At 42.2% G+C, this 26,830-nt stretch overlaps 1 protein-coding gene across 1 annotated transcript in view; it reads left to right on the top strand.

Moving 5' to 3' along the window:
• NINJ1 (ninjurin 1) overlaps nt 1-26,783 on the top strand; it is a 69,081-nt gene extending 42,298 nt beyond the window's left edge. The window contains exons 2-4 of the mRNA XM_088478692.1: nt 8,449-8,674; nt 18,364-18,533; nt 21,948-26,783. Coding sequence (XP_088334818.1) covers nt 8,449-8,674; nt 18,364-18,515 — 378 coding nt within the window. The 3' untranslated portion in view covers nt 18,516-18,533; nt 21,948-26,783. The remainder of the gene's footprint in view (nt 1-8,448; nt 8,675-18,363; nt 18,534-21,947) is intronic.
• The last annotated feature ends 47 nt before the right edge of the window (nt 26,784-26,830 follow it).

Here is a 26,830-nt window from a genome sequence, read left to right as displayed (position 1 = left end):
AAGGGTTCTCAGTGGCTTCCCCACGTTTGCACCCCCAAAATAAAAATTTCTGCACTTCTTTTCTCCTGCTATTCTTAGGCAAATCTTTTTCGCCTATTACATTGCATTGATTTTCCGCGTAGGCAAAAACCGGCTAGAATTGAATTTGGAGATAAGTTCCGATGACGCGAAAAGCCCCGATCGGTGATACTTTTCCGCGGAAAACGGCTTTTCTGCTTCTAATTGAATATAGCCCTATGTCGGAAGATGCCGATTACAGTAAGTCGGAGGATCAACTGCACCTGCACTGACAGTTTCTAATTTCCTCCAAGCAGATATTAATATCCCATGACATTCAATGGACAGGTTACCATTCCTGCGGACTTGGAAAGTTGTGAAAAACAGCACAAGAACTGCAATTAAGTGTTTATCTAAACATACATCTATACACATACCTCCCAACTGTCCCACATTCAGCCGGACAGTCCTGTTTCTTGGGGCTGTCCCACCCACAGGCCACAGTGTCCCGCGGTGGGGGGGAAGTTGGGGCGAGCATACACCGCTGCTCTGCATAGCAGAGCACCGGGTAAGCAGAAGGAGAATAGATACCATGTGCATGCGGACAGCATCTGTTCTCTAGTGTAGGGAGAGATTGGGGGCTGCCCAGCATCATGAGGCCCCGCACTATTTCCCAATGCTCCACCCCTTTTTGTGAAGCCCCATCCCCTTTTTGGACGCGCGCACCTACACGGCGCAACCTGTTTCTCCTTGGTTAACTAAAATGTTGTGAGGTATGCTATACTTCAGAGATCACAAATGGCTTTGTGTGCATGCAATTCTTTCACCAAAGAATTAAATAGTAAACAAAATAAATGAGACAATATTGCAGGAACTGCCAGGTAAATTTGTTAATTAAAGATCATTTCATAGGCCAAACTGCCAGGAACCACCAGGGATGCCTCTGCACAAATTATTTTTGAAGGTTGTAGCACCAATCATGCTGCTTAGAAAGTTGGATGCTCCAAAGTTTTGCAATGGTAGAAGACTATGCATAAAAACTCTCAAAGCCCGTGTAATTGAAACCATTATCATAACAGGATATGGAGCGGATGTGTTCATTCCTTGCATCCCACTTATACTCTCTTTTGCAATGACCATCAAATAACGCACAAGGTCAATCTTTTAAGGTAGCAGGTATTGAAACTCCTTGCTTTTCTCATGGGCGGTTGTATATGGCATGTTCAATAGTGGGAGCTTCCACAAGCCTTTTCATTCTGGCTCCTAATGGAAAAACAAACAACATTGTTTATACCTCAGTGTTGAGGTAACAGTGTCTAAATACTCTATATAAATGGATAGATAGGTCCTTTTCAGGGCTAAAACCATGTTAGCAGGATCTATGGAATAGGGTTATAGGCGAGGACAATGTAAAAAATGAAGGCTGCAGATATACTTTAAAGTCAAACCGGGTATCCCAGATAGTTTGTAATATCAAAAAATATTTTGCAATATTCCATGCTAGGAAAATTGTACTTTTCAGTGAAAGCAACATGGCTGCTTCCACTCATAATAAATTCAAATATGCAGTGATATAGGGGTTTCCTGCAGAATATTTTTAGTGAGCCTTTTCTAAAAACATTACAGTAAATAAATGTTGTTTACAGTATAGGTAGTACAGGAAGCCACTACCATATACATATGTCCCCACCGGAACAATTTAAGCAGGACAGTCCCACTGCCTCACCCACGAGCGGCAGTGTTGGGGGTACGCTCTGCTGCTCTGCATAGCAGAGGTGAATAGATGGGTTCTATTCCCACCAAGGCCCTGTGTGGAGTTTGCATGTTCTCCCTGTGTTTGCATGGGTCTCCTCCTGGTGCTCCAATTTACTACCACAAACATAATGATAAATTATTTGGATTATGACAATTATGTGTGTCCTCGCGATGTAAATGATAAATATTCTGTGTAAACTGCTGCAGAAAACATGTGCACTATATATGCAGGCCCCTTCCTCTCTGGCAGCGCAGTAGATTCACATGCGCGGGTCTCCGGGGACATGACGTCCACGCCTTGTTACCGGGGACATCACTACTGCGCATGCGCAATTCACCAGGTATGTCTGCTGCTTCATTTTCCTCGGTAATTAAAGTCTGAAGAAAGAGGTAAGTATACTAATTATATAGGTGCAGAGTATGCGGTGCGGGCCCTCCTGGACCCAGGGGCCTGTGTGCACCCCACAACCTGAATCCATTATAGATACGCCACTGCATACAAGTATATGATGCATGTAACAAGTGCATGCTAAATAGCAGTCAGAGCTCCAGAGGAGCAGACACGCAGGATTCCTGTGAAGAGAACCTCCTCAGAACAGCTCAGTGCCATATTGTGTTTCCTAGAATTTTTTGTGACAAAAGATGTATTTACAAAAACTGTGGTTCTCTGTGGGAAAAAGTGAACTGAAAGACGACCATACTGAGAAAAAGGAACTACTATATAAATCATGTGAAAGGAAATATCCTTCATTTTAGAATTTATTTTGTTTTTCAACCTGTTCAAAATGGTACATTCTAGCATATATTTACAGTCATTTTCAACATGTTTTATTTTATGCAACACGGGGAGAAATATTATTGTTTTTGGTTTAATTTTTCAAGCCATCATAACTGTAGGGATCAGATGAGCCTGATTTTCATGAATTAGCTTACTTTTATCCATCAAAACGGGAAAGAATTTTTGATGGCATTATCAAATACTTTACTGATCAACCACCAGCAGGGGTCAGAAATTGTACCTGTAAGAAACTCCTCTTCGTACTGGCAGCCCTTGTTTGTTTAAGGCTCGTTCACATGTAGTATATGCTGGAAAATAACTGAAAACGAATGAAACTAATTTTGCTTTTGAGGCATTATTAAAATGTTTCCTTTGCGCTTTTCACTAATACAATCTGTCATTTTGCTGCATTGTAAAATTTTAACATGGCTACGTTAACATTTGGAACACAGTTCTGGGAACAATTTATTTGAATATTATTTGACGTATTCGTGCATTAATGAATGAAAAGTGCAAACAAGAAAGGTTGGTGTGGACGAGTTCTAAATGATAGTTTCAGATGTGTAAAGGGGCCTATCCATTAGCAAATAAAATAAACGATTGAACGATATATCGGTCAATCGTTCATTATATCTGCTAATGGATAGGCCCTGAACAATGACAGATGTGCACTCCCGCGGCCGAAAAATCGCATCTATCATCTCTCCAACATGTTGGTCAATTATCGCATATAGCTGTACGATATTAGCAATATCATGCAGTTTATATGTGGTAAACGACGAACAACGAAAGATATTTTTTAGAAAGCCACTCCCAGGATGCTCTGAATTGCTTCTTTAATGAATATTCAAACAATCATTTTAAAAAATCCACTCCCTGAATTATGTCATGCGATATCGTTCATCGTTTGCTATATCATTTGCAAAATCGGTCATGTACATGACCAATATCGTTCAGCGCAGCCACCGGAATTTTCAAGGGATATCTTTTGTCTTTCATCGCTCAGAAATACATCTGCTAATGGATAGGCCCCTTTAGTCTACAGACTTTTGTCTAATCTCCATCCAGTCATGTAGTCCATTTCTAAATTGTAAAAGAATACCACTACTAATACAGAGGGCCGTCAATAAAAAATAGCGGACCCTGGGCAGATGTATCAAACCTTTGAGAGAGAAAAAAAAACAACCAATCAGCTTTTAACTGTCATGTATTTCTTCGATGTCAACACTTGTACAGGGAGGGGCACTTTGCTTATGGAAATAAATAGGTTAATCCACTAAATTCCTAGGAATAAGTTATGCATCTGAATGGTGCTGTTCCATGGAAATCAGTTGTGTTTCAGTTTTGTTACAGCAAGCAAGAATATTTCTCATTATTTTAAACAGAGAAGTACAGTTAACGAGCCGCACCTCACCTCAGCCGCGCTCCTTCCTTCTGTAATCTTGGCTGGACTGAGACTATATAAAATATCGGAATTCTGCGACTAGACCATGAGATACATAAATCCATAACCTCCCAGGACGCTCTGAATTCCTTCTTTAATGAATATTCAAACAATCATTTAAAAAAATCCACTCCCTGAATGATGTCACGCGATATCGTTCATCGTTCGTCGTTTGCTATATCATTTGCAAAATCGGTCATGTACATGACCAATATCATTCAGCGCAGCCACCGGAATTTTCTTGGGATATCTTTTGTCTTTCATCGCTCAGAAATACATCTGCTAATGGATAGGCCCCTTTAGTCTACAGACTTTTCTCTAATCTCCATGCAGTCATGTAGTCCATTTCTAAACTGTAAAAGAATACCACTACTAAGACAGAGGGCCGTCAATAACAAATATCGGACCCTGGGCAGATGTATCAAACCTTTGAGAGAGAAAAAAAACAACCAATCAGCTTTTAACTGTCATGTATTTCTTAGATGTCAGCACTTGTACAGGGAGGGGCACTTTGCTTATGGAAATAAATAGGTTAATCCACTAAATTCCTAGGAATAAGTTATGCATCTGAATGTTGCTGTTCCATGGAAATCAGTTGTGTTTCAGTTTTGTTACAGCAAGCAAGAATATTTCTCATTATTTTAAACAGAGAAGTACAGTTAACGAGCCGCACCTCACCTCAGCCGCGCTCCTTCCTTCTGTAATCTTGGCTGGAGTGAGACTATATAAAATATCGGAATTCTGCGACTAGACCATGAGATACATAAATCCATAACCTGCTACATCAGTGACTGGTATACATAATATATGGTGATCTGTGCAGAAAATTGTGCTTGTGACATTTTATAATACGTTGGCAAAAAAAATAATGCCATGCCCCTTCCCGTCCCCCAACTCTGACAAAAAAAATATTATGACAAAATGTGATGTTTGACGACCGTGATTATCAGATACTGTATGCGCGCAGCTGCACATTGCTACTGCAAATGCCCAATAACTGAATCCCCACTTAGAACTACTTACATAGTTGTAGCCAGTAATCATTGGCCATAGCCAGGATATTGCCTTGGATTATAATGTGCTCAGTGCTAAATCAGTTAGGTAAGTTCCGGACTACTCTGATAGCGCTGGTATTTACCTTTAACAAAAAAAAAAGGATGAGCTTTAGTACAGTACACATATATGGTATATATCTCAGTTAACTTTTGAGATGAATCATTGAATATTGAGGGTTTTACCTTTCCTTACCTGAGAACTACTATTTAATGCACAATCTGGTGATGATTAGATGTCGGCCTATAGTGCAGCACTAAATTTGCTTTGACTTTTGACACTCCTGTAGCAAAAGAATAGAATGCCATACAGGCCATCTCTGCTTATGGAAGATTTGTTACTGCTATTTAGACTTCATTGAAAATTCAGATCATAATTCTAGCTTTTAATTCAATTTCTAACGCGTTTCTTTGCAAACACTGATTTAATGAACGTGTTTATGCAGTACTCTGCCTCTGTACTACCTGATATTTAAGTCTAGGGAGATTCACTAAGCCGTGGAGAGCGATAAAGTGCCAACCATTCAGCTCCTAATTGTCATTTGTCAAACACAGCCTGTAAACTGACAGTTAGGAACTGATTGGTTGGTACTTTATCACTCTCCACGGCTTAGTGCATCTCCCCCTAAATGTCCGATTAATCCACAAAACCTGGTAAAAAACTATATTCCATATATACAAATTATTTTATGTCACCAGTACATGACAAGTACAGAAAATTTGGCTTTGTGCCATTCATCGGGCCCGATTTATGGGAGTGATGCAGGAATGTTGGTGAAAGTGGCTGCATGCACAGACTCTGTACTGCTCAAATAGGAGATTATACACGGACCGAGAAACTGCACCTGCTTTGCATCTGGCTGGTGCAAGTTTACTCTGTGAGACTGATGGTGGGGTTTAAGGACGCACCAATCAGTATTACAGCGTGTACGTACAAGGCAAGTGGGCGTCTCAGTCCTTGCACATTAGAAAGCATGGATATACACAAGGGAAGGACTTGGTAGCGGCATCTGCATAAAGAAGCAGACGGGCAACCGCCAATAGACGCAGCTGCGGCCACTTGTGAGTCCATCTCTGCATCAGCTCCAGTGTGTGGTAAATCGATACACCTGGTAAGACAGCAGTAGCAAGCAAGACAGCCACTTATGAATGTAATGACAAGTACACAACCAATTGGGTTTTGGATTACGTTAGGTACAGAATATAATTTGGGGTTGATTTTACAATCTAATAGATGTGTGAAATACTTTATACATAAGAGAGCGGAAATCAATTGCAGCTCTTGGTGGCAAAAGATTAAATTGTTCCATAATAAATAGTAATAAATAACAAATGTGTTTAGAAAAAGATGCTGTTTGTACTGTCCACCATTTATGCATGTGTAGCATGTCTTTCCTCTATGCCACCATGCTAAGGAAGTTACAGGATATGACATCATACCTTGGAATGACTGGTTTCATCACTAGTGTGGCAATTTGACATCAGAGCTGGGACTGATTGGTTTCCTCACTAGTTTGGCAGTGTGACATCAGAGCTGGGACTGAGAGGTTTCATCACTAGTTTGGCAGTGTGACATCAGAGCTGGGACTGAGAGGTTTCATCACTAGTGTGACAATGTGACATCATAGCTGGGACTAAGAGGTTTCATCACTAGCTTGGCAGAGTGACATCAGAGCTGGGACTGAGAGGTTTCATCACTAGCTTGGCAGTGTGACATCAGAGCTGGGACTGAGAGGTTTCATCACTAGTTTGGCAGTGTGACATCTGAGCTGGGACTGAGAGGTTTCATCACTAGTTTGGCAGTGTGACATCAGAGCTGGGACTGAGCGGTTTCATCACTAGTTTGGCAGTGTGACATCAGAGCTGGGACTGTGAGGTTTCATCACTAGTGTGACAATGTGACATCATAGCTGGGACTAAGAGGTTTCATCACTAGCTTGGCAGAGTGACATCAGAGCTGGGACTGAGAGGTTTCATCACTAGCTTGGCAGTGTGACATCAGAGCTGGGACTGAGAGGTTTCATCACTAGCTTGGCAGAGTGACATCAGAGCTGGGACTGAGGGGTTTCATCACTAGCTTGGCAGTGTGACATCAGAGCTGGGACTGAGAGGTTTCATCACTAAGCTTGGCAGTGTGACATCAGAGCTGGGACTGAGAGGTTTCATCACTAGCTTGGCAGTGTGACATCAGAGCTGGGACTGAGAGGTTTCATCACTAGTGTGACAATGTGACATCATAGCTGGGACTAAGATGTTTCATCACTAGCTTGGCAGAGTGACATCAGAGCTGGGACTGAGAGGTTTCATCACTAGCTTGCCAGTGTGACATCAGAGCTTGGACTGAGAGGTTTCATCACTAGCTTGGCAGTGTGACATCAGAGCTGGGACTGAGAGGTTTCATCACTAGCTTGGCAGTGTGACATCAGAGCTGGGACTGAGAGGTTTCATCACTAGTGTGACAATGTGACATCATAGCTGGGACTAAGAGGTTTCATCACTAGCTTGGCAGAGTGACATCTGAGCTGGGACTGAGAGGTTTCATCACTAGCTTGGCAGTGTGACATCAGAGCTGGGACTGAGAGGTTTCATCACTAGTGTGACAATGTGACATCATAGCTGGGACTAAGAGGTTTCATCACTAGCTTGGCAGAGTGACATCAGAGCTGGGACTGAGAGGTTTCATCACTAGTTAGACAATGTGACAGAGCTGGGACTGAGAGGTTTCATCACTAGTGTGACAATGTGACATCATAGCTGGGACTGAGAGGTTTCATCATTAGCTTGGCAGAGTGACATCAGAGCTGGGACTGAGAGGTTTCATCACTAGCTTGGCAGAGTGACATCAGAGCTGGGACTGAGAGGTTTCATCACTAGCTTGGCAGTGTGACATCAGAGCTGGGACTGAGAGGTTTCATCACTAGCTTGGCAATGTGACATCAGAGCTGGGACTGAGAGGTTTCATCACTAGCTTGGCAGTGTGACATCAGAGCTGGGACTGACAGGTTTCATCTCTAGCTTGGCATGCTATCAGTATTCATTGTGTAGATCTGGTTCAAATATTCTCTTTGCAATTTTCTTGTACTACCAATTGCCATTACCAGCGTTTCCCATGCATGTTGAACAAGAAAAGCTGTGACAGATTCATGTATACAGTAATAGATTTTGATGCTATACTAACTTGACAGTACTGATGTGGGAAATTGCGTATCAGTGTGACACAGCCCTCAGTTGCAAATGATTATCTAATGCAGATGTGCTAGGAAATTGAAAGGAAGTCCAAAATAAATAGCTAACCAAGCAGTGTCTAACTTATGTGATATGCTTAGTCTCCTATGGCCAGATCTGCTGTCCTTCTATAAGCTAATATGTGTTTAATTACATTCACTCTCCCGTCATGCTAAGTGTCTGTGTCTTCATTACAGGTTGTACATGAAAGAGGCAGAAGACAATTGAATATGAATCATTACGCCAATAAGAAGAGCGCAGCAGAGAGCATGCTGGATATTGCCCTGCTGATGGCCAACGCTTCGCAACTAAAAGCTGTAATTGAGCAGGGACCCACATTCTCATTTTACATCCCCCTCATCGTTTTGATCTCCATATCGCTCGTCCTCCAGGTTGTGGTGGGCGTGTTACTCATCTTCATCGGTTTGTACCTTGCTACTATGTTAATCAGAGGGGGATCAGTCACAAATGAAACCATACTTTCTTGCTTTCTCCTACTTTGCTTCTGGAAGATGAGGAGGTGAGGTGGGAAAAATTTTGGCGAGTCTTGATGATGCAAATCACATCATCAAATGGGCAGGGCATGCATGTCATCCATCCTCACCTACCTCAATAGACACTGAGTGGCAGGGGGATGATGATGCACTCCACATAACACGGCAGGATGATGTAACATATATATTGTCCCTGCCCGACTTGTAATTGCACTCCACAAGAATTGTCTCATCTCTGTGGAGTCTGGGAGGTATCTCCCTAATTTTGATGCCCCTTAGACCTTCTAAGAGAATAGGCAACTACATTATGATTTAAAATGCTCAGGTGCTTTTCAGGGCAGGTGGCGGACATTAGTACCAAGACATGTTAGTTTATTTTATTTATATTTGAAAGTCATATCCAATACATTTGGTTTTACCAGTATTAAAGTTTGTTGTTTGTTTTTTCAACTTATGAAATGTAACAGACTATAAGTTAAGATGCTTGTTAGTGATGACATTGGTATTCTGGTTTTACAGCAGGAATAAAGTAATAGTTACTGTTCGGAGTGGGCTAACAATAGGTAAGCCAGTAAGGAATGCAGAATTGAATTCCAATTATACCATCCAGCAGAATGGTTCTAGTTTTATAGTTTGTGTTCAGGAATAATTTACGGAAAGAGTAGATGCTTGGAATAAACTTTTTGATACTGTAGTTCATTAAACAACTGTAAATGCATTTAAATTAATTTACACATCCTCTGGAATGCCTCCATGGAGCTTGGAGAGCCCAAATTTTGTTTTAACGGGGAAGCCACTTCAAATGAAAGATGCAGTCACCGTCCCAGAAACAACAGATTGGAGAGGGTACTGACTTGTACTGATGGAGCCTTGTGCAGCTTTTCTAACCATGTCACCCAGGTCCAGAAACTTGACAATTCTCTGAACATTGAAGCAATTGACTTTCTCCTTCTGACCTGCTCCTCCCCACTCCATTATAGGACGTCCCTCTCCCAGTGTCTGAAACTGGGTGCTATATTGCACTGAGACTTGAGAGCTTGCAGTGTAGTAGAGATGAGTAGAAGAACTAAAAAAGTATTGGATAGTAAGGGCCAGATTTAATTATGCTCGATACATACCACGTGAGGAAAAGTGCTTGTAGCCTCTGGCTTATACGTCCGGAGCTATGGCTATAACTAACGGTTTGCAAATGTTACTGTGGTGACAAAGTCGCTTCCCCATGGCCCGGGAACAGCACCCTGCAGTCACTAGCACTACTGCAGAGCCGCCCATAGCGTCCAAGGGATGCTCCAGACAGGCACCCTGCAGGCTGTGAAGCTGCCCAGTGCATCCTTAGGACGTACCAGGCAGCGCTTTGCTTACCAGAGCCAGAGGCCCCACCCCCTAGGTGTGATGTCACGGCACAGGGTGGTATTGAGCCCTGTTACGACACTGCTCAGTTACAAGCCCTTTTCCTTGTGCGGTAAATGCGCAGCTAACTGGCGTTAACACATAGAATCTGGGATAAGTGCCTGGAGCTATGGGTTAATGCTTCACGGCCGTCGCAATAAGGGCAGAAAGTCCTACTTGCCTCTAATTTAATTTCGAGCTCCAGGCACTGCTTCAAGGTTAATCGAATCCGGCACTATGGGGGGAATTCAATTCAGCACGATGGTGACTAGCCGCGGGAGGGAGCTCCCGCAGCTATTCAATTCAATGCGCTGTGTGCCTTGTCGGGAAGCAGATAAGTCAGAGAATGCCGATTCTCGCGACTTAACCTGGGTGTTAAGGCACGGTAACCGGCATTCTCCAACTAAAGTGCCAGGCGCACGGCAGTTAGCGCCGCGCTAAGCCGGCAAACAGCTGTGTGCCCGGCCCTTTTGTCAGATTTCTCCTCACATCATCAGGGGGGTGCGAGAAGAAATCCTTTGCCCCTCCTAACAGCGCGTTGAATTGTAAGCTCTGTATGGTACAGCTTCCGGTGGTTCCTGTATTCTGGTTATAGGAGGCACACCAGAGATTGAACCCCCCCCCATTTGCTACATAGGGGGAGGACAAATAGAGCGGTGGATGTACAAAGGCTGACAACTGCTCCAATCATTACATAGTTTGTTTATAACAGTTAATTTGAATTAATTGCACCTGTATTATGAATGTTCTATATATTACTATTTCATATAGGGTTGTCTGTGAGGGTCAATAGTAGAATACAAAATGCTGGCTGGCTAGTTAGCAGTTAGTGCAGTAATTGATACTTAAGCATTTTTCTAGGTCAGGTGATATTTACTTTTCAGATTATACAATGTGTTCTTTGCCTAAAAGACATAATCCCTGTGTTACTATAACTGTCTGAGATACAGTCAGGTGCATAAATATTGGGACATTGACAGAATTTTCATATTTTGGCCTCTATTCACCACCACAATGGCTTTGAAATGAAACAAACAAGATGTGCTTTACCTGCAGACTTTCAGATTTAATTTGAGGGTAATTACATCCAAATCAGGTGAACAGTGTAGGAATTACAACGGTTTCTATATGTGCCTCCCACTTTTTAAGGGGCCAAAAATAATGGGACAAACTAAAGAATCCTAAATCTAACTTTTTAATACTTTGTTGCAAATCCTTTGCAGGCAATTACAGCCTGAAGTCTGGAACGCATAGACATCACCAGACGCTGGGTTTCATCCCTGGTGATGCTCTGCCAGACCTCTACTGCAAATGTCTTTTTAGCCTTAAAAAAACTCTTTGGTTGCTTTTGCAGTATGCTTCGGGTTATTGTCCATCTGCACTGTGAAGCTCCGTCCAATGAGTTCTGAAGCATTTGACTGAATATGAGCATATAATATTGCCCGAAACACTTCAGAATTAATTCTGCTGCTTTTGTCAGCAGTCACATCATCAATAAATACAAGGGAACCAGTTCCATTGGCAGCCATACATGCCCACGCCATGACACTACCACCACCATGTTTCACTGATGAGGTGGTATGTTTTGGATCATGAGCAGTTCTTTTCCTTCTCCATACTCTTCTCTTCCGATCACTCTGGTGCAAGTTGATCTTTGTCTCATCTGTCCATAGGATGTTGTTCCAGAACTGTAATGGCTTTTTTAGATGTTGTTTGGCAAACTCTAATCTGGTCTTCCTGTTTTTGTGGCTCACCAATGGTTTACATCTTGTGGTGAACCCTCTATATTCACTCTTGTGAAGTCTTCTCTTGATTGTTGACTTTGACACATATACACCTACCTCCTGGAGAGTGTTCTTGATTTGGCCAACTGTTGTGTAGGGGTTTTTCTTCACCAGGGAAATAATTCTTCTGTCATCCACCACAGTTGTTTTCCGTGGTCTTCCGGGTCTTTTGGTGTTGCTGAGCTCTCCGGTGCATTCTTTCTTTTTAAGAATGTTCCACACAGTTGATTTGGCCACACCTAATGTTTTTGCTATCTCTCTGATGGGTTTGTTTTGATTTTTCAGCCTAATGATGGCTTGCTTCACCGTTAGTGACAGCTCTTTGGATCTCATATTGAGAGTCGATAGCAACTGATTCCAAATGCAAATGTCACACCTAGAATCAACTCCAGACCTTTTACCTGCTTAATTGATAATGAAAAAACGAGGGAATAGCCCACACCTGTCCATGAACTAGCTTTTGAGTTGATAGTCGTATTACATTTGGCCCCTTAAAAAGTGGGAGGCACATATAGAAACCGTTGTAATTCCTACACCGTTCACCTGATTTGGATGTAATTACCCTCAAATTAAATCTGAAAGTCTGCAGTTAAAGCACACCTTGTTTGTTTCATTTCAAAGCCATTGTGGTGGTGAATAGAGGCCAAAATATGAAAATTCTGTCAATGTCCCAATATTTATGCACCTGACTGTATAAAGCTATAATAACATATGGCTAAATATCTATGAGTAATAATTATACCCAGGCCATTGATTTTCTCATTATATTTGTGCTGAATGATGTGTGACGTTCAATGTACTGGGAAAGATAAAATGGTCTCTAGGTGTAATATGATCAGTTGCTGTATTATAAATGAACTAAACAGGAAAGACAGGCAGATAGTCTTGTTGCATTATATAAGCCATTATTATTATCATCATTTATTTATACGGCGCCACAAGTGTTCCGCAGCGCCTTACAAAGTACATAGACAAAAAAGTAACCATTGACTTACAATACAATACAATACAGGACATGGATAAACATTGCTATATTAGTGACATTAACGCCCGCATAAGCAGCCAAGTGTTAGTTGCCGTAGTGGCTAGTAAGAGATAAATTAAATTACAGTAGGGAGAAGCACAAGAGGGTAGAGGGCCCTGCTCGAAAGAGCTTACATTCTTTAAGGGAGGGGAAGACAAACAGGAGTGACACAGAATGGGGTGGGCCGGGAGAAAGTAAGATGTAGCAGCAAGTTAGGATGAGAGCTGGAAGGCTTTAATGAAGTAGTGGGTCTCTCGTTTGAAAGATGGTAGAGAGGTGCAGAGTCTGATAGGAAGAGGGAGGGAGTTCCAAAGGTGAGGAGCAGCAAGGGCAAAGTCTTGGAGGCGGGAGTGGGAGGAAGTAATCAATTGGCATGAAAGGCGGCGTGTATTAAGTGAACGAAGAGGGCGGACAGAAGAGTGAAGGGAGATGAGATCAGATATGTAAATGGGAGAGGAATGGGTGAGGGCTTTGTAAGTGAGTGTAAGAGCCTTGAATTGGGTTCTGAAAGGGAATGGGAGCCAGTGGAGGGCTTGCAAAAGAGGGGAGGCAGATGTAGAGCGTTTGGAGAGGAAGATGAGCAGAGCAGCAGCATAGAGCACAGACTGGAGAGGAGAGAGATGGGATTTGGGAAGGCCAGCTAGGAGAAGGTTACAGTAGTCCAGTCTGGACATGACCAGTGAATGTACAAGGGTTTTGGTAGCATCCTGGGTGAGAAAGGGTCTGATCTTGGAAATATTCTTGAGATGGAAACGACAGGACTGTGAGAGGTTCTGAATGTGTGGTTTAAAGGAGAGGGAAGAGTCCAGGATGACTCCAAGACAACGCACTTTGGGGCTAGATGAGATAGTAATGCCATCTATTAATAAAGAAATAGTGGGACATGATGTTATGTGGGAGGGAGGGAAGACTATCAGCTCAGTCTTAGACATATTAAGTTTGAGAAATCGCTGGGACATCCAGGAAGAGATAGCAGAGAGACAGTTGGAGATAAGAGTCAGTAGAGAGGGGGAAAGATCAGGTGAGGAAAGGTAGATCTGAGTATCATCAGCATAGAGATGATAATGGAGGTCAAAAGAGCTGATGAGTTTACCTAGAGAAGACGTATAGAGAGAGAATAGGAGATGTCCAAGAACAGAACCTTGGGGATCACCTACTGTGAGAGGCTGTGGGGGGGAGGAGTCACCATGAGAGGAAACAGAGAAGGAACGGTCAGAGAGGTAGGTGGACAGCCAGGAGAGAGCAGTGTCACGTAGACCAAGGGAGTGAAGTATATGCAGCAGTAGAGGGTGGTCCACAGTGTCAAAAGCAGCAGAGAGATCAAGGAGAATGAGCAGTGAGTAGTGGCCCTTGGATTTGGCAGCAATGAGGTCGTTGCTGACTTTTGTGAGGGCAGTTTCAGTGGAGTGGAGAGAACGGAAGCCAGACTGAAAAGGGTCAAGGAGGGAGTGGGAGGAAAGAAATGTGGTGAGGCGGTTGTAAACAATACGCTCAAGGAGTTTGGAGGCAAAAGGGAGGAGAGAGATTGGACGGTAGTTAGAGAGAATGTTAGGATCAAGGTTAGGTTTTTTAAGAATGGGGGAAACACGGGCATGCTTGAATGCAGAAGGAACAGTGCCAAATGAGAGGGAGAGATTAAGGAGGTGGGCAAGATGGGAGCAGGCAGAAGGAGAGAGGTAGCAGAGGAGGTGGGAGGGGATAGGGTCGAGGGGAGAGGTGGAAGGGGGGGGAGGACCGGATGAGGGCCATGACTTCCTCTCCAGATACAGGGGAGAAGGATGTTAGAGTTGGTAAAGTTGATTGGGAGGGGTGATCCGGGAAAGGAGGAAGTGGAGAGCTGGGGGACTGGTTGGATATGATGTCCTGACGTATGGAATCAATTTTAGATGTGAAATAGGTAGCAAAGTCAGTGGCAGAGAGCAAGGAGGGGAGACGAGGAGGGGGTGGGCAGTGGAGGGAGTTGAAGGTGGAAAAGAGACGCTGGGGATTTGAGGGCAGGGAGGAGATGAGATTCTTGAAATATGACTGTTTAGAGAGGGAAAGGGCAGCACTGTAGGATGACAGCATGAATTTGAAATGGAGAAAATCTGCCTGAGAGCGTGATCTTCTCCACTGTCGCTTGGCGGTTCGTGAACATTTTTGCAGGTATCTAGTGCATTTGGAAAGCCAGGGTTGAGGTGTGAATTTGCGAGGGCGAGTAGTGATCGCCGGAGCAACAGAGTCAAGAGCAGATGTAAGGGAGGCATTGTATAGGAAAGCAGCTTGTTCAGCGCAGGAGAAAGAGAGGATAGGGGAGAGAAGTGAGTCAAGTAGGGAAGAAAAGAAAGCAGTGTCGATGGCTTCAATGTTACGCTTAGTGATGGTGGCTTTCGGAGGTAGTGGAGGGGAAGAAGAGAGGGATAGGTTAAAAGAGAGGAGGTGATGGTCAGAGAGGGGGAATGGGGAATTGGAGTAAGCAGAAATATCACAACGGTGAGTGAATACCAGATCAAGCAAATGCCCACTCGCATGGGAGGGTGAGGAGGTCCATTGGGAGAGTCCAAATGAGGAAGTGAGGGTGAGTAGTTTGGAGGCAGCAGATTCTGTGGGGATATCAATAGGAATATTGAAGTCACCGAGGATAATAGAGGGAAGGTCTGAGGAGAGAAAGTGAGTGAGCCAGGAAGCAAAGTTGTCAAGGAACTTGGAGGGAGGGCCAGGGGGACGGTAGATGACAGCTACTCTGAGGTGTACTGGTTGGAAGAGGCGTATAGCATGAACTTCAAATGTGGAGAATGTAAGGGATGGTTCTGATGGTATATGTTGGTATGAGTAGCCAGGGGATAGAAGGACCCCAACACCACCACCATGGCGACCCCCAGGCCTGGGGGTGTGGGAGAAGGTGAGGCCCCCATAAGAGAGAGCTGCAGGAGAAGTGGTGTCAGAGGGTAAAATCCAGGTTTCAGTAATGGCCAGGAGATTCAGGGAGTTGGAGATGAAAAGGTCATGGGTGGGGGCCAGTTTGTTACAGACTGATCTGGCATTCCAGAGGGCACAGGATAGAGTGACAGAGTTGATAGGAGAGATGTGAATGAGATTATCAGGGTTGCAATAACGTGGAGATGAGAATACTTTGGGAGACCGAGATGAATAGAGTGTAGGGATCATGCGTGCTCCTGTGCTAGGAGGGGACCCTGTAGGAAGTGGGCAGGGAGGGAAGTTAAGGAGACGTGAATGAAAGTGGGGCGAAGTGACAGGGAGAAAAGTAAGGGAGGAAAGATTACCAGTGGGGTAGTAGGATCCTTGGGGGGTATAAGAGAAAGAAAATGGAGTAATGGGAGAAGAGGGGGAGGAAGGCAGAGAGAGAAGGGGAGATAGGAGGAGGTGGAGGAGACCAGGGGGAAAGGATAGAGGTGGAGTCAGAGGGCAGAACAAAAGATTAGTTAGAAACTGAGTGAAGGGAGGAGACAACATGGTCATGGTAAGGATGAGGTACAGTGTCAGCACAACAAAAATATATTATAGAGTTTAGAAAAAGTGGAGATAAGATGGGAGCAGAAATTGAATATTAGAGTAGAGAGTAGCAGTAGCTAGATCATGTAAGACTAGACCAAAGTACTAATGTAAAAGACATTATTACAGAGTTAAGCTGATATTAACAGTATTCAGTAAGATTATCTGTTAAGCACAGAGGCAGCACAAATAGTAGCAAGTGATGACCAGAGTTTTTTTGGAGCAACCAGAGTTCAGTTTTGAAAGTCCAGGTTATGCAGTCAGGAGTTTGTAGCAGTGAGATTTTAAAATCACCTTTGTTGATGGTTTTTCTCCAAATCTAGATTAGGTTTTTAGAAGTGCAGATCGGTTGTTTCCCTTCTGTTCCACTTCGGTTCAACGCTGGTGTAACGCTAGTATTAATCTTAAAATGCACTTTTGAATAGTGCACTTCTGAATGGGGCAATTCCAGCCAGGCTATTCCAGGCTACTAATGACCAATATGTAGGAGACCTGGCATGTTAAATTACTGATTGCTTACAAGCCCAGCACCCTCCCACTAATATGGCTAGCAATAAATTGAGTTAAACAAACACACAGCACATACCACTAGGCTAATAACAGGCTCAATGAGCTAACTAACAAAGAAACTAAAAACATCAAACTAATTAGTTCCTGCCAGTGACACTGCTGATTATCTTTAGAACCTTAGAGAGGGGTCTCTCAGTGGAATGTACCATGTGAGAGGAGACACAGAATACCAGTAATGAAACATATACAGTAAAGGTGCATACACACACAACGATGTTAGTAACAAACGATTTTAGTGAACGATTTTCGTTCAGATTTTCCCTTGAAAAAGTGAACGAAAATCGTTCACTAAAAATCATTGGTTACTAAATTACTGAACGATTTTCATGAACGATTTTTCTAATCATGCATACAGTGAATGGAAATCGTTCATCGTTTACCGTTCATCCTGTACAACATGAAAAATTTTCTAAACGAAAATCGTTTGTTGGACAGTCAGAGTGGATGATGAACTACAAACGTGAACGCGCACGAACGATTATGGTTCATCATTCACCTTAAAAAGATGAACGACTTAATGTCGTTATAGTTAAATTGTTCAAAAAATCGTTATGTGTGTAAGCACCTTAACTCTGTAGCTGAGTTTAATCTCTCTTACACCATTATTTGTGTGATATGACACATACTGTATAACAAGATATGTCACACATCAGAAAAAGTGTTTTGTAATCAACTGGAGGGATATAAGAATTAAATGGTGCAGACGGCAATACCGAGTGGGAAAAACTCAGTGAAGGCCCAGTCTGTTGTACAGTATTGACAGCCACATACTGTATATTCCATTTGTAAAATTAAATTGTTTGGAGTTGAAAAAATTTTTTTATTATTCTTTTAAGAGTTATACCAATACGGAGTCTGGTAACTGATGTAATTTAATTTTATTACACTTTGACTCAGAATTAATTAAAATGACCAGAAAATACTGTCAGTAGTACAGTACTAATAGAAAATAATGTAAGGAAGCTGACCGCTAGGGCTTGTCCACATGACCGTACTGCACCCGTGTTCTACACATGGACTGCAGTGACATGTAATTCATCGGAGACCACATGCAAGTGATGCTGATTTGCAGCGGGTCACATATATCATTAGGTAAAGGCTAATTACTTATTACACTGTGATGGTGTGGTGAGTATATAGTTAGAATGCATGTACACACTTGATATGAGCACCTAGTATATTTGATCCACAATTGTAAAGTAGGATCCAGTCTATGTATTATTTCATAAATAAGGTATGTTTTAGTATGATTTCCCCTTAAGCATATTTTATATATCAGTGTAAATATTAACATAATTTTTCTGATCACTGTTCATGTTTGCAGTACCAGAGAATGTGACTTATCTGTTTTTATTGCAGTAAAGTATGATCTTAACAATCCTGCCAGACACGCCAAACTGGACGACCTTAACAATGCTGCAACGGGACTTGTGTTCGTCATTGTGGTGGTCAATGTGTTTATTACAGCATTTGGTGTCCAAAAACCAGCAGAGGCTCCAACAAAACTATAGAGCATAACATGATAAAAGGTAAATATAAATATATTTTAATAGAACCATTATCCTACAGATGTGTCCACATATATCTAGCCTCCTTGCGCAGTAAACAGCTTTTCTAGCCACGCCATGCCGTGGCGCAACTTGGTAGCGCCAAGTGTGTTTTCATGCGATGTTTTTCCCTTAATGTGTCTTATTTACAAAGCACTGCAAATAGGATGCACAAGCATCTTCTGCTGATTAAAATGACGTGCGGCATGCCTATATTCTGTGTGCGACTGCAATTATGTCTGCATGCAAATGATACGTTAGTGTCACGGCCCCAAAAGCCACTGACACTGTAACATAGCATTCTGCATGCAGATATAGCCGCAGTCGCACACAGAATATAGGCATGTTGCATATCATTTTAATCAGCCGAAGATGCTTGTGCATCCCATATGCAAAGCTTTGTGAATAAGACGAAATATAAGGGAAAAAGTCGCACGAAAGGACGCTCAGTGCTACTGAGTTACACGGCGCTCACGTGTTGTGTAGCGCAGCACACGGAGGATAGATGTATGTGGACACATCTGTATCACACCAGTTATAATGGATAAAATAACTGTGCCAGTCACAGTGTGATACATTATTTCGCTATAGCTATTCTGAAAGTTGTCTAAATTGAGCATTATTCAATGTTTAAAATTATGGTTTAATAAATGAGAAAAAAAAGTTTTTAAATAACTGCTCAAATAACACATTCCACACAAAAAAAAATCCTGTGTATCTACATAATTAAATGTATTACCATGAGTGGGCAGTATACACTTAAACTGAACAGAGGGCATGATTCAGATTTGGGAAAGGAGTAAAGCCGGGTACACACTGTAGCGATGTCAGGACGATGTGTTTCGTAACCACATATTGCCTACATCGCTCAGTGTGTACCAGCGATTGAGCGCCCCCGCAGTCCCTAGCGACGGTCGCCAGGTTTGTTGTGCTGCACATATCGCTAGTGACAAATGCATTGTTAATGAATGACGTAACAGTGATCGTTACGCCATTCATTAAAGTCATCCAGTGTGGACGCACACTGTTGACAGGCATTCGTTCCGATGTCAGAATGAATGCCTGTCGCTCCAGTGCGTACCTAGCTTTAGATAGAGCAAGTACCTGTGCACCTGGACAAACCATGCTGCAATTCAAGGGGTGCAAATACATACTATTTTTTTGCATGTGGGGTAAATACTGGCTGCTTTTGCATTTAACCTACAAATGCTGGACAGCTTTATATTTAAACTGTGATTTAGATTTCAGTTTGGCCACACCCCTCCCAAATATATATCTCTCTTCACATTTTACATCTGCCCCACCTCCAGTGCACCATGGTTTTGGCAAGTTGCACGGTTACTTGCTCTTTCTTAAGGCCCCCATACACGTTTTTCACACGATTTGGCAGTTTTCGACTGATCGTGTGAAAAGTAGTGTTATCATACACGATTACGATGCCGATGCGCGTCCCCGGGGTAGTGTATCGGCATCGTAGATCAAATGGTTTTGCAGAAAGATTTCAACCTATCGTGTATGATTTGACGCACATCGTACGCACTTTTGCTGAAGTACGATGCGATGTACGATGTCCCTGGACACTCCCCTCCTCCATTTTTTGACATTTCAGCAGATGCATCGTGTGTGTATTTGCTGCATAAGATATATCGTAAACGATTTACAATCGTTTAAGATACATTGGATCGTATGGTCGTTTGTACAATCGTACACAATTCGTACAGAATGTCAAAGGTATGGGGGCCTTTATGCTATTCCCAAATCTGAATCAGGCCCAGAGCCCCCTGGTGGCTAAATTAGAAAGAAGAAATTAATTTGATCCTAGCAAGTTGTGATCCTTGGGCCAACCATCCGTTGGACATGGGAATCCCCTTAAAATTATTCAACAAGGAGTGAATTGATGAACATGTATGATGACATATGTGTGTGTGCGTGTTTGCCAATTTTGCAGCTGAATTTAAAGTGGTGAAATAATTGGAGTTTTAAATCTTGCAGCTACTTCATTGAAAAATTCACACTATTGGCAACCCAGAGTCTATTACATTTGTTCCTTGTTCCTAAGGGTAATATTTAGGTGCGTTTGTTGAGGTTCAATGTACTTGGTGCAATGTTATGTAATCATTTTATGGCCAGATTACTCTTTTGGTGGGTATTGGAAAAGCACTGGTTTAGCTGGGAATAACTTCCGTTACAGTGAATTGTCTTGTTATATTGGGATATGTTGTAGTATCAAATCTGAAGATAGTCGCTAGGAGAAAACCTCAAAGAATAGCACTTAAAATTGAGCTAACTCAAGTATACCTTGCACACGTTGGCAGTCCGCTCACAAAGGCACTGTACATTGATTTGTATTTATTTTATTATATAAAGGGGCATATTTCTTACATTTTGCAGCCAAACCACCGAAAAGTAACATTCTTTATCGCCACATATTGATATTTGTGATGTACACTCGGGGCTATTCATTATTTGTCAGAAGCGAGGACGCGGGCTCGGGAAAGAGGCCGTCCCAGCAAAGGCTATAAAGAAAAAGTGTATCTTCCTGATTCGGACCCGGCTTATTTAATGTGCATACTTAGTCATCATAGGATCACTTTCCAAAACAAATTGCAGAAATGTAAGCCATAGGCTACAATTAGCTAACAGGGCCAGGCTCTGGTAAATTGCCCAGCTACTCTAAAATGCAGTAAATAGGCCCAAAGTGTTTTCCATTTGATCTGTTGCTTTCCCCGAAGGTTCCTTCTAGCTATTTTGCCTCCAGGAATGGGGGCAAGCTACCTAAAGACATTAGGGACTGGCAAAGTGCCCAGACTCTGTTTGGTTTAGCACAATTTTACATAGATAATTTATGATTGTATAGACCTGTAACGTCATTGCATTTCATGTATTGTGGCTTTCGTTTATAAGTTATCCTAGTGCCTATTCCTCCATTTCGAGAACCTATTCAACTGTGTGACTTTGATCTATTATGGACTTTTTCAGCTGGAATTAAATTTCTGCTCTTTGTTATATCAGGACAAATAAGGATTTCCTTTGAATGCATAATGGATAAAATGTTTTTTAGGGAATGAACAGGAAATGTGACACAAATATTAACTAGCTAGTGCTGCCTATTACAGGAAGCCTGAATATGTGTAGGGCCCACTTTTATATCGTGGGGTGACCAAATCATCTGTCTCACTTGAATTTCTGAAACAACATATCTCTAGTAACACTGAACTAACAAAAGGTCACTATTATCATACTGCAACGACACCTGGGAACCCCAATTGATCAAAGTTGACTTATAATACCCAACCCACTGAGAGGGCAGTAGCACAATTTTGCAGTGAATCCCAGAAAGTCACTGATAAATGTGTTTAACCTATTTTTGTCCTTTTCTTTTTTTTTTTTTACCAGTTATACTTCAGGAATACAAAAGCGAGTATTTATTTGTGAAGATAAAAAGACAAATTCAGAATGGGAAATATCAGTTATGGAACGTTACGGTATTTCCACCACCACCGGTTATGGATCCACAAAAGTTTTGCACTCTTTGGATTTGCCCCTAAAACGGAAAGTGAGAAGTTTGTCAGCTAGTACGCAAGAATTGTGGAAAGAATATTAACTTCGCTCTCCTAGAAATCACTTCAGTAATCTCTGCTGTCCATCAGGCATTCAGAGAATGCTGGAATATCAATGCAAGTATCAGGAATCTGGAGTACCGTGGATTTTTCAGGGACATTTAATCCAATTCTCTTACTGAAATTACAGATAAATATCGTTTTGTTGTCCCACTGCTTAAGTGTCTTCCACCACCACAATAACAATTTCCAGAAAATGTAGAACAGACTGGAGCATGGTCATGAAATGGTACACTGCATGTGCCACCAATATGTAACTGGTGCTGACGTGGGCTCATCTACGCCGGAACATTATTATAGAATATAATCACTGTGTAGCCCTATTCCGGATGCTGTAACCATTTAATTGCATGGTTTAAATGCATCACAGCTGGCAGCATAGGGCATAGCATTTTTTTTAAATAATTTATTTAAAATAATGTATTTTTAAATGAATTACGTAAAGAAAAAAAAACCCACACACGTCAACAGCTCATGGTCATTTTAGATAGTGATACATTAAGCAAGTACGGATCAACAATTTTTAAGTAATGAATCAGTGGCATTGCCTGCCAGTATAGTAGTGAAACCATAATGACATAGAAATTAAGGGCTGCTCAGATACAAAATATAGTCAGAATTAAATAAACCCTGTAGACCACTAGTCCAATGTTGCAATTTTATGATCAATTTTGTTGCCTTAGATTAAAATGGCTGCAGTAGTCTCCGCGTGCAGTCTTTTTGCCCATTGAGATCCATTTGGCTCGCCTACCCAATAATGATGGACCACAACTCACGGTCAACTAGTAGCCTCTCTTCTGTACCAAATGCAAAGATAGATGGGGGAGATGGCGTGACATAGAGAACATTAAGCGCTTTCATGCCACAAATGCTTTCCCCGCTGACAGCAAGTAGAGAACGGTTTTATTACTTTCTCTCATGCTCACCTCTGCCGTGTATTTCATTGCGATCAGTGTTATACGGCATAAACGTCACTTGATCTATACCCTGCACCATTTTCCATAGCATACTTCTTTGTTTACCGTACATTTTAAAATCCTGCTTCATCTGATGTGATCTGATGAGACACTAAGGACATTTCTGTATGCCCAGGGGTGAGGTAACCATGGAGCTATTACAATGTGGACAGTCATGTACAGTAACGCAGCAGAGTAAACACAATGGGGAAAAAAAACCTGTGTAGCATATTAAGCAGATATCACAGACATGTTTTAGCCTTCATGCATCTCACGAAAAAAGATAATTAGAAAAACATTAGTGTTCACAAGTATTGAAGGTGAAATGTAATGTGCATCCTGCTTGTGTCCATCTTTGGTACGGTGATATATAGTTAATGCCATGTTACCTGTTGTCGCTGTACACAATGGAACAAGGGTCAATAATTACACAATATATATTAGGCACAAGTCAGAAATTGACTGTGTATATTTTGCCCATTATGCCACTATGATACAATTATACACAGACTATATTTAGAGAGCATTACAGAGATATCTATGCAAGTTATGACAGCTCTATATACTGTACACTTCGTATTGTCAAGCAAAACATTTCAGGGAGTGATTAGATCCTGCAAAGTCCGTCATTGGTCAAAATGAAAGTAAATCCCTATATGCATATTTTGTTTGTTATATACATTCTATTTTATTCTATCTTTAGCTATTTCGTTTTATTGCTGGTGTCTATTAGAGATGTGCGCAGTCCCCCATGTGTTGGTCTTGACAAAACCACCCTCAAGAGTTTTGGTTAGGATTCGGGTTTGATTTTTTTAAAAAAATGTATAAAAAAAACAGCTAAAATCATGTAACTTGGACCCTGTGTTTGTTCCTATGATACTATTAACATCAATAACAGTTATTTCCAGTTCATTTTGGCCACCTTAGAGTACCTGAAATCACAAGGGCAGGACTTGAGTGCAATCCAAAACACACGAGATCCATTTAATAAATCCGAATTGCGAAAAATCTGATCCCCAAAAGGATTCCGAAATGGGGGACTCTGTTCAACTCCTGAGTTCGGGTGTGTTCGGTTTTTTTAAAACACCGAACTGCTCATCTCTAGTGTCTTCTCTCTAGTGGAGTGTAACATGGTGGAATAAATCCTCTCCTGCCTTTGTTTAGGTGATGTGTATAACGGTATGTGTACAGCGCCTGTGCCGGCCTCTGTCATCAGCTAGTGCTCATTCTAGGTCTGGTGCTGTGCAGGTCGCCGCACCGTATAAAGGGTACTCTCGTGCATGCGGAAAGGGGGTGTGGCCACGAGCTAGGGTGTATGTCTTTGAGACACGCCCCCTTTTCATCACTCTTGGGGACCGTGCCCAGCTATTACGGACATGCTGGACTGCCCCCAAGCTCTCCCCTGTGAATAGATGCCATGCGCACGGCGTCTATTCACCTGTGGCGAGCGCTGCACTGCAATTTTCCTTTCCCACTGGACACTGCAGCCCACGGGTGGGGGCAGCAACTTGCAGGTTGTTTCAGCGGGAACGCTAATCAGCCAAAGATCAGAGGCTTTGCATTATACAGCACGAAACCCAAAAGGGCCTGATTCTGAGCTGGGAGTAAAGCATAAAAAAAAGAGCAAGTAACTGTGCACCTTGGAAAAAGCACATTGCACTGCAGGGGGGGTGATTCAAAATGTGTCGAGAACTTAAATTGAAATTGCTGAGTAAAAATAAAGCTGTCCAGCATTTTTGGGTTACATGCAGAAGCAACCAGTATTTACCCTGCATGCAAAAATAATAACTGTATTTGCCCCCCTTGCATTGCAGCATGGTTTGTCCAGGTACAGTACTTGCTCTTTTTTGCTTTACTCCCAAGTCAGAATAGGCCCAAAGTGTGTATCTAACCTACAAATTAAGATAGGCATTTAGTTTAAAAGACCTTGTGAGCCTTTCACATTTAAATATGAAAAGACAAATCCTACAAGGAACTCAGGGCTTGATTCAGACCCGAGAGCTGAGCGCTCGCAAGCGGGTCAATGGTGGCCCAGTGCGCATGCGCACGACGGATAGCGAGACCTGGATAGCGACGGGCAAACCGTCGCTCCGGGTCTCGTATCAAAGGGGGCGTGCTGTCGATGTCCCATGGGAGCGCCTACCGTCTGGGGCCGGCCCCACTGACATCATAAGTGATGTCAGTGGGAGTGATTTTGGCTCTGTTTGAGCCAAAAGCACTCCAGGGCTTGCAGCAACGAGACCCTACCACAAGGGTCTCGTCGCAAGCCCGATGGTCGCGATGGTCTTGACCATCGCAACCATCTTCCTGGCCGCTCGCTATAGCTGTGGGTGGTCACCCACAGCTATGCGAGCGGCCAGTGGGCCACTCTAAAAAAAAAAAATAGCCCGGCCCTGATTCAGAGCGAGCGCTCTGTCAGAGCGCCGAGCTCTGAATAAGGGCCTCAGTCACAGCTAGAAAATGAAAAGCATGTTCACAGAAGTGATTTAATAGTTATGCTGATGTATTTTTATCTATAAAAGTGCTATAAACCCTTCTTCTGCCGCTGTACATAACCTTTACTGTGCCACTACTAGTAAACAGCTGGTAGAGCACAGTACAGGTTTTATAATTTATTGCTTCAGCATTATGTGTAAATGTCAGAAGTAAAAGGTAGGAGTTTAATACTAACCATAAGCCCGTATGTAATTAGCAGTGATGTACGGTCACACACATTACCACTGTATACAGTACCCTAACATCAAGGAATTTTCTATGCACCTCTATGGGGGGAAGGAGATATCTGTGATGTACATGGTCGCAGGGTGCTGGCAAAAAAAGTTAGAGCACAGGTACCTCCTGGCTATCACAACTAATTGAATTACCCCGGAGTGAACCTTCATAGAGATTTCCAGATTGAGAGTATAACCAGCCCACATATAAATATATGTATGTATATAATCTGTCAGTGCTTGGAATATCTTGCAAACACCACGTATACACTGAAAAATAGATTTGATAGAATATATATAGGTTTGTTGCACTTGTAGATACGATACAAAGAATACATTACTTTCTATGACCAATTTTTATAAAACCACTTGTATTTTATGCATTTTATATATACTTATATAAAAAAACTATTGTTCTATTAAAGTGTTTTTTGCATAACGTTATTGAAGTTGTGGAGATTTGGCTCACGCTGCTGTTTGATTTTCTAACCTAAATGCCACACATGACCTATATGATTATCATGGCACATACCCACAGAGGATGCCGAGTGATTGGTTATTTACTGACCATATGATCCGGCCTCTCTATGCGTGTCTGGCGGGTGTGATTGGTTAACCCGCAGTCAGCTCTCCCTCATGGATGATGATTGGCTCATGTACCACATAAATAATATGACATCGGGGGCACTCGTCCTGAAAAAGCTTGTGCAGTGAAACGCGCCTCGGCAGCGGCATGTCTGTGTCTCTATCTCTGTATCATATTACTACATTTGAAACTACAACAATAGATTACTCTACATGTGGATACTAATACATGCTTTAATGCTGATCCTGGCCATTTTTATATGAACGGATTAGAATGTGGAAAACTCAATCAGATAACAATGTTGCAAATGAAGTGATACCAGAGTTACTAAACAAGTAACCATTACCACTGTTATATTATGTGCCTACTGAATATCACATTTCAGGTTAACTATAAAATAATATGT

Source organism: Taudactylus pleione, unplaced genomic scaffold, assembly GCF_031769625.1.
Source record: "Taudactylus pleione unplaced genomic scaffold, aTauple2 ptg000217l, whole genome shotgun sequence".
Classification (NCBI taxonomy): Eukaryota; Metazoa; Chordata; class Amphibia; order Anura; family Myobatrachidae; genus Taudactylus; species Taudactylus pleione.
This window is presented reverse-complemented; position numbering and strand designations above follow the sequence as displayed.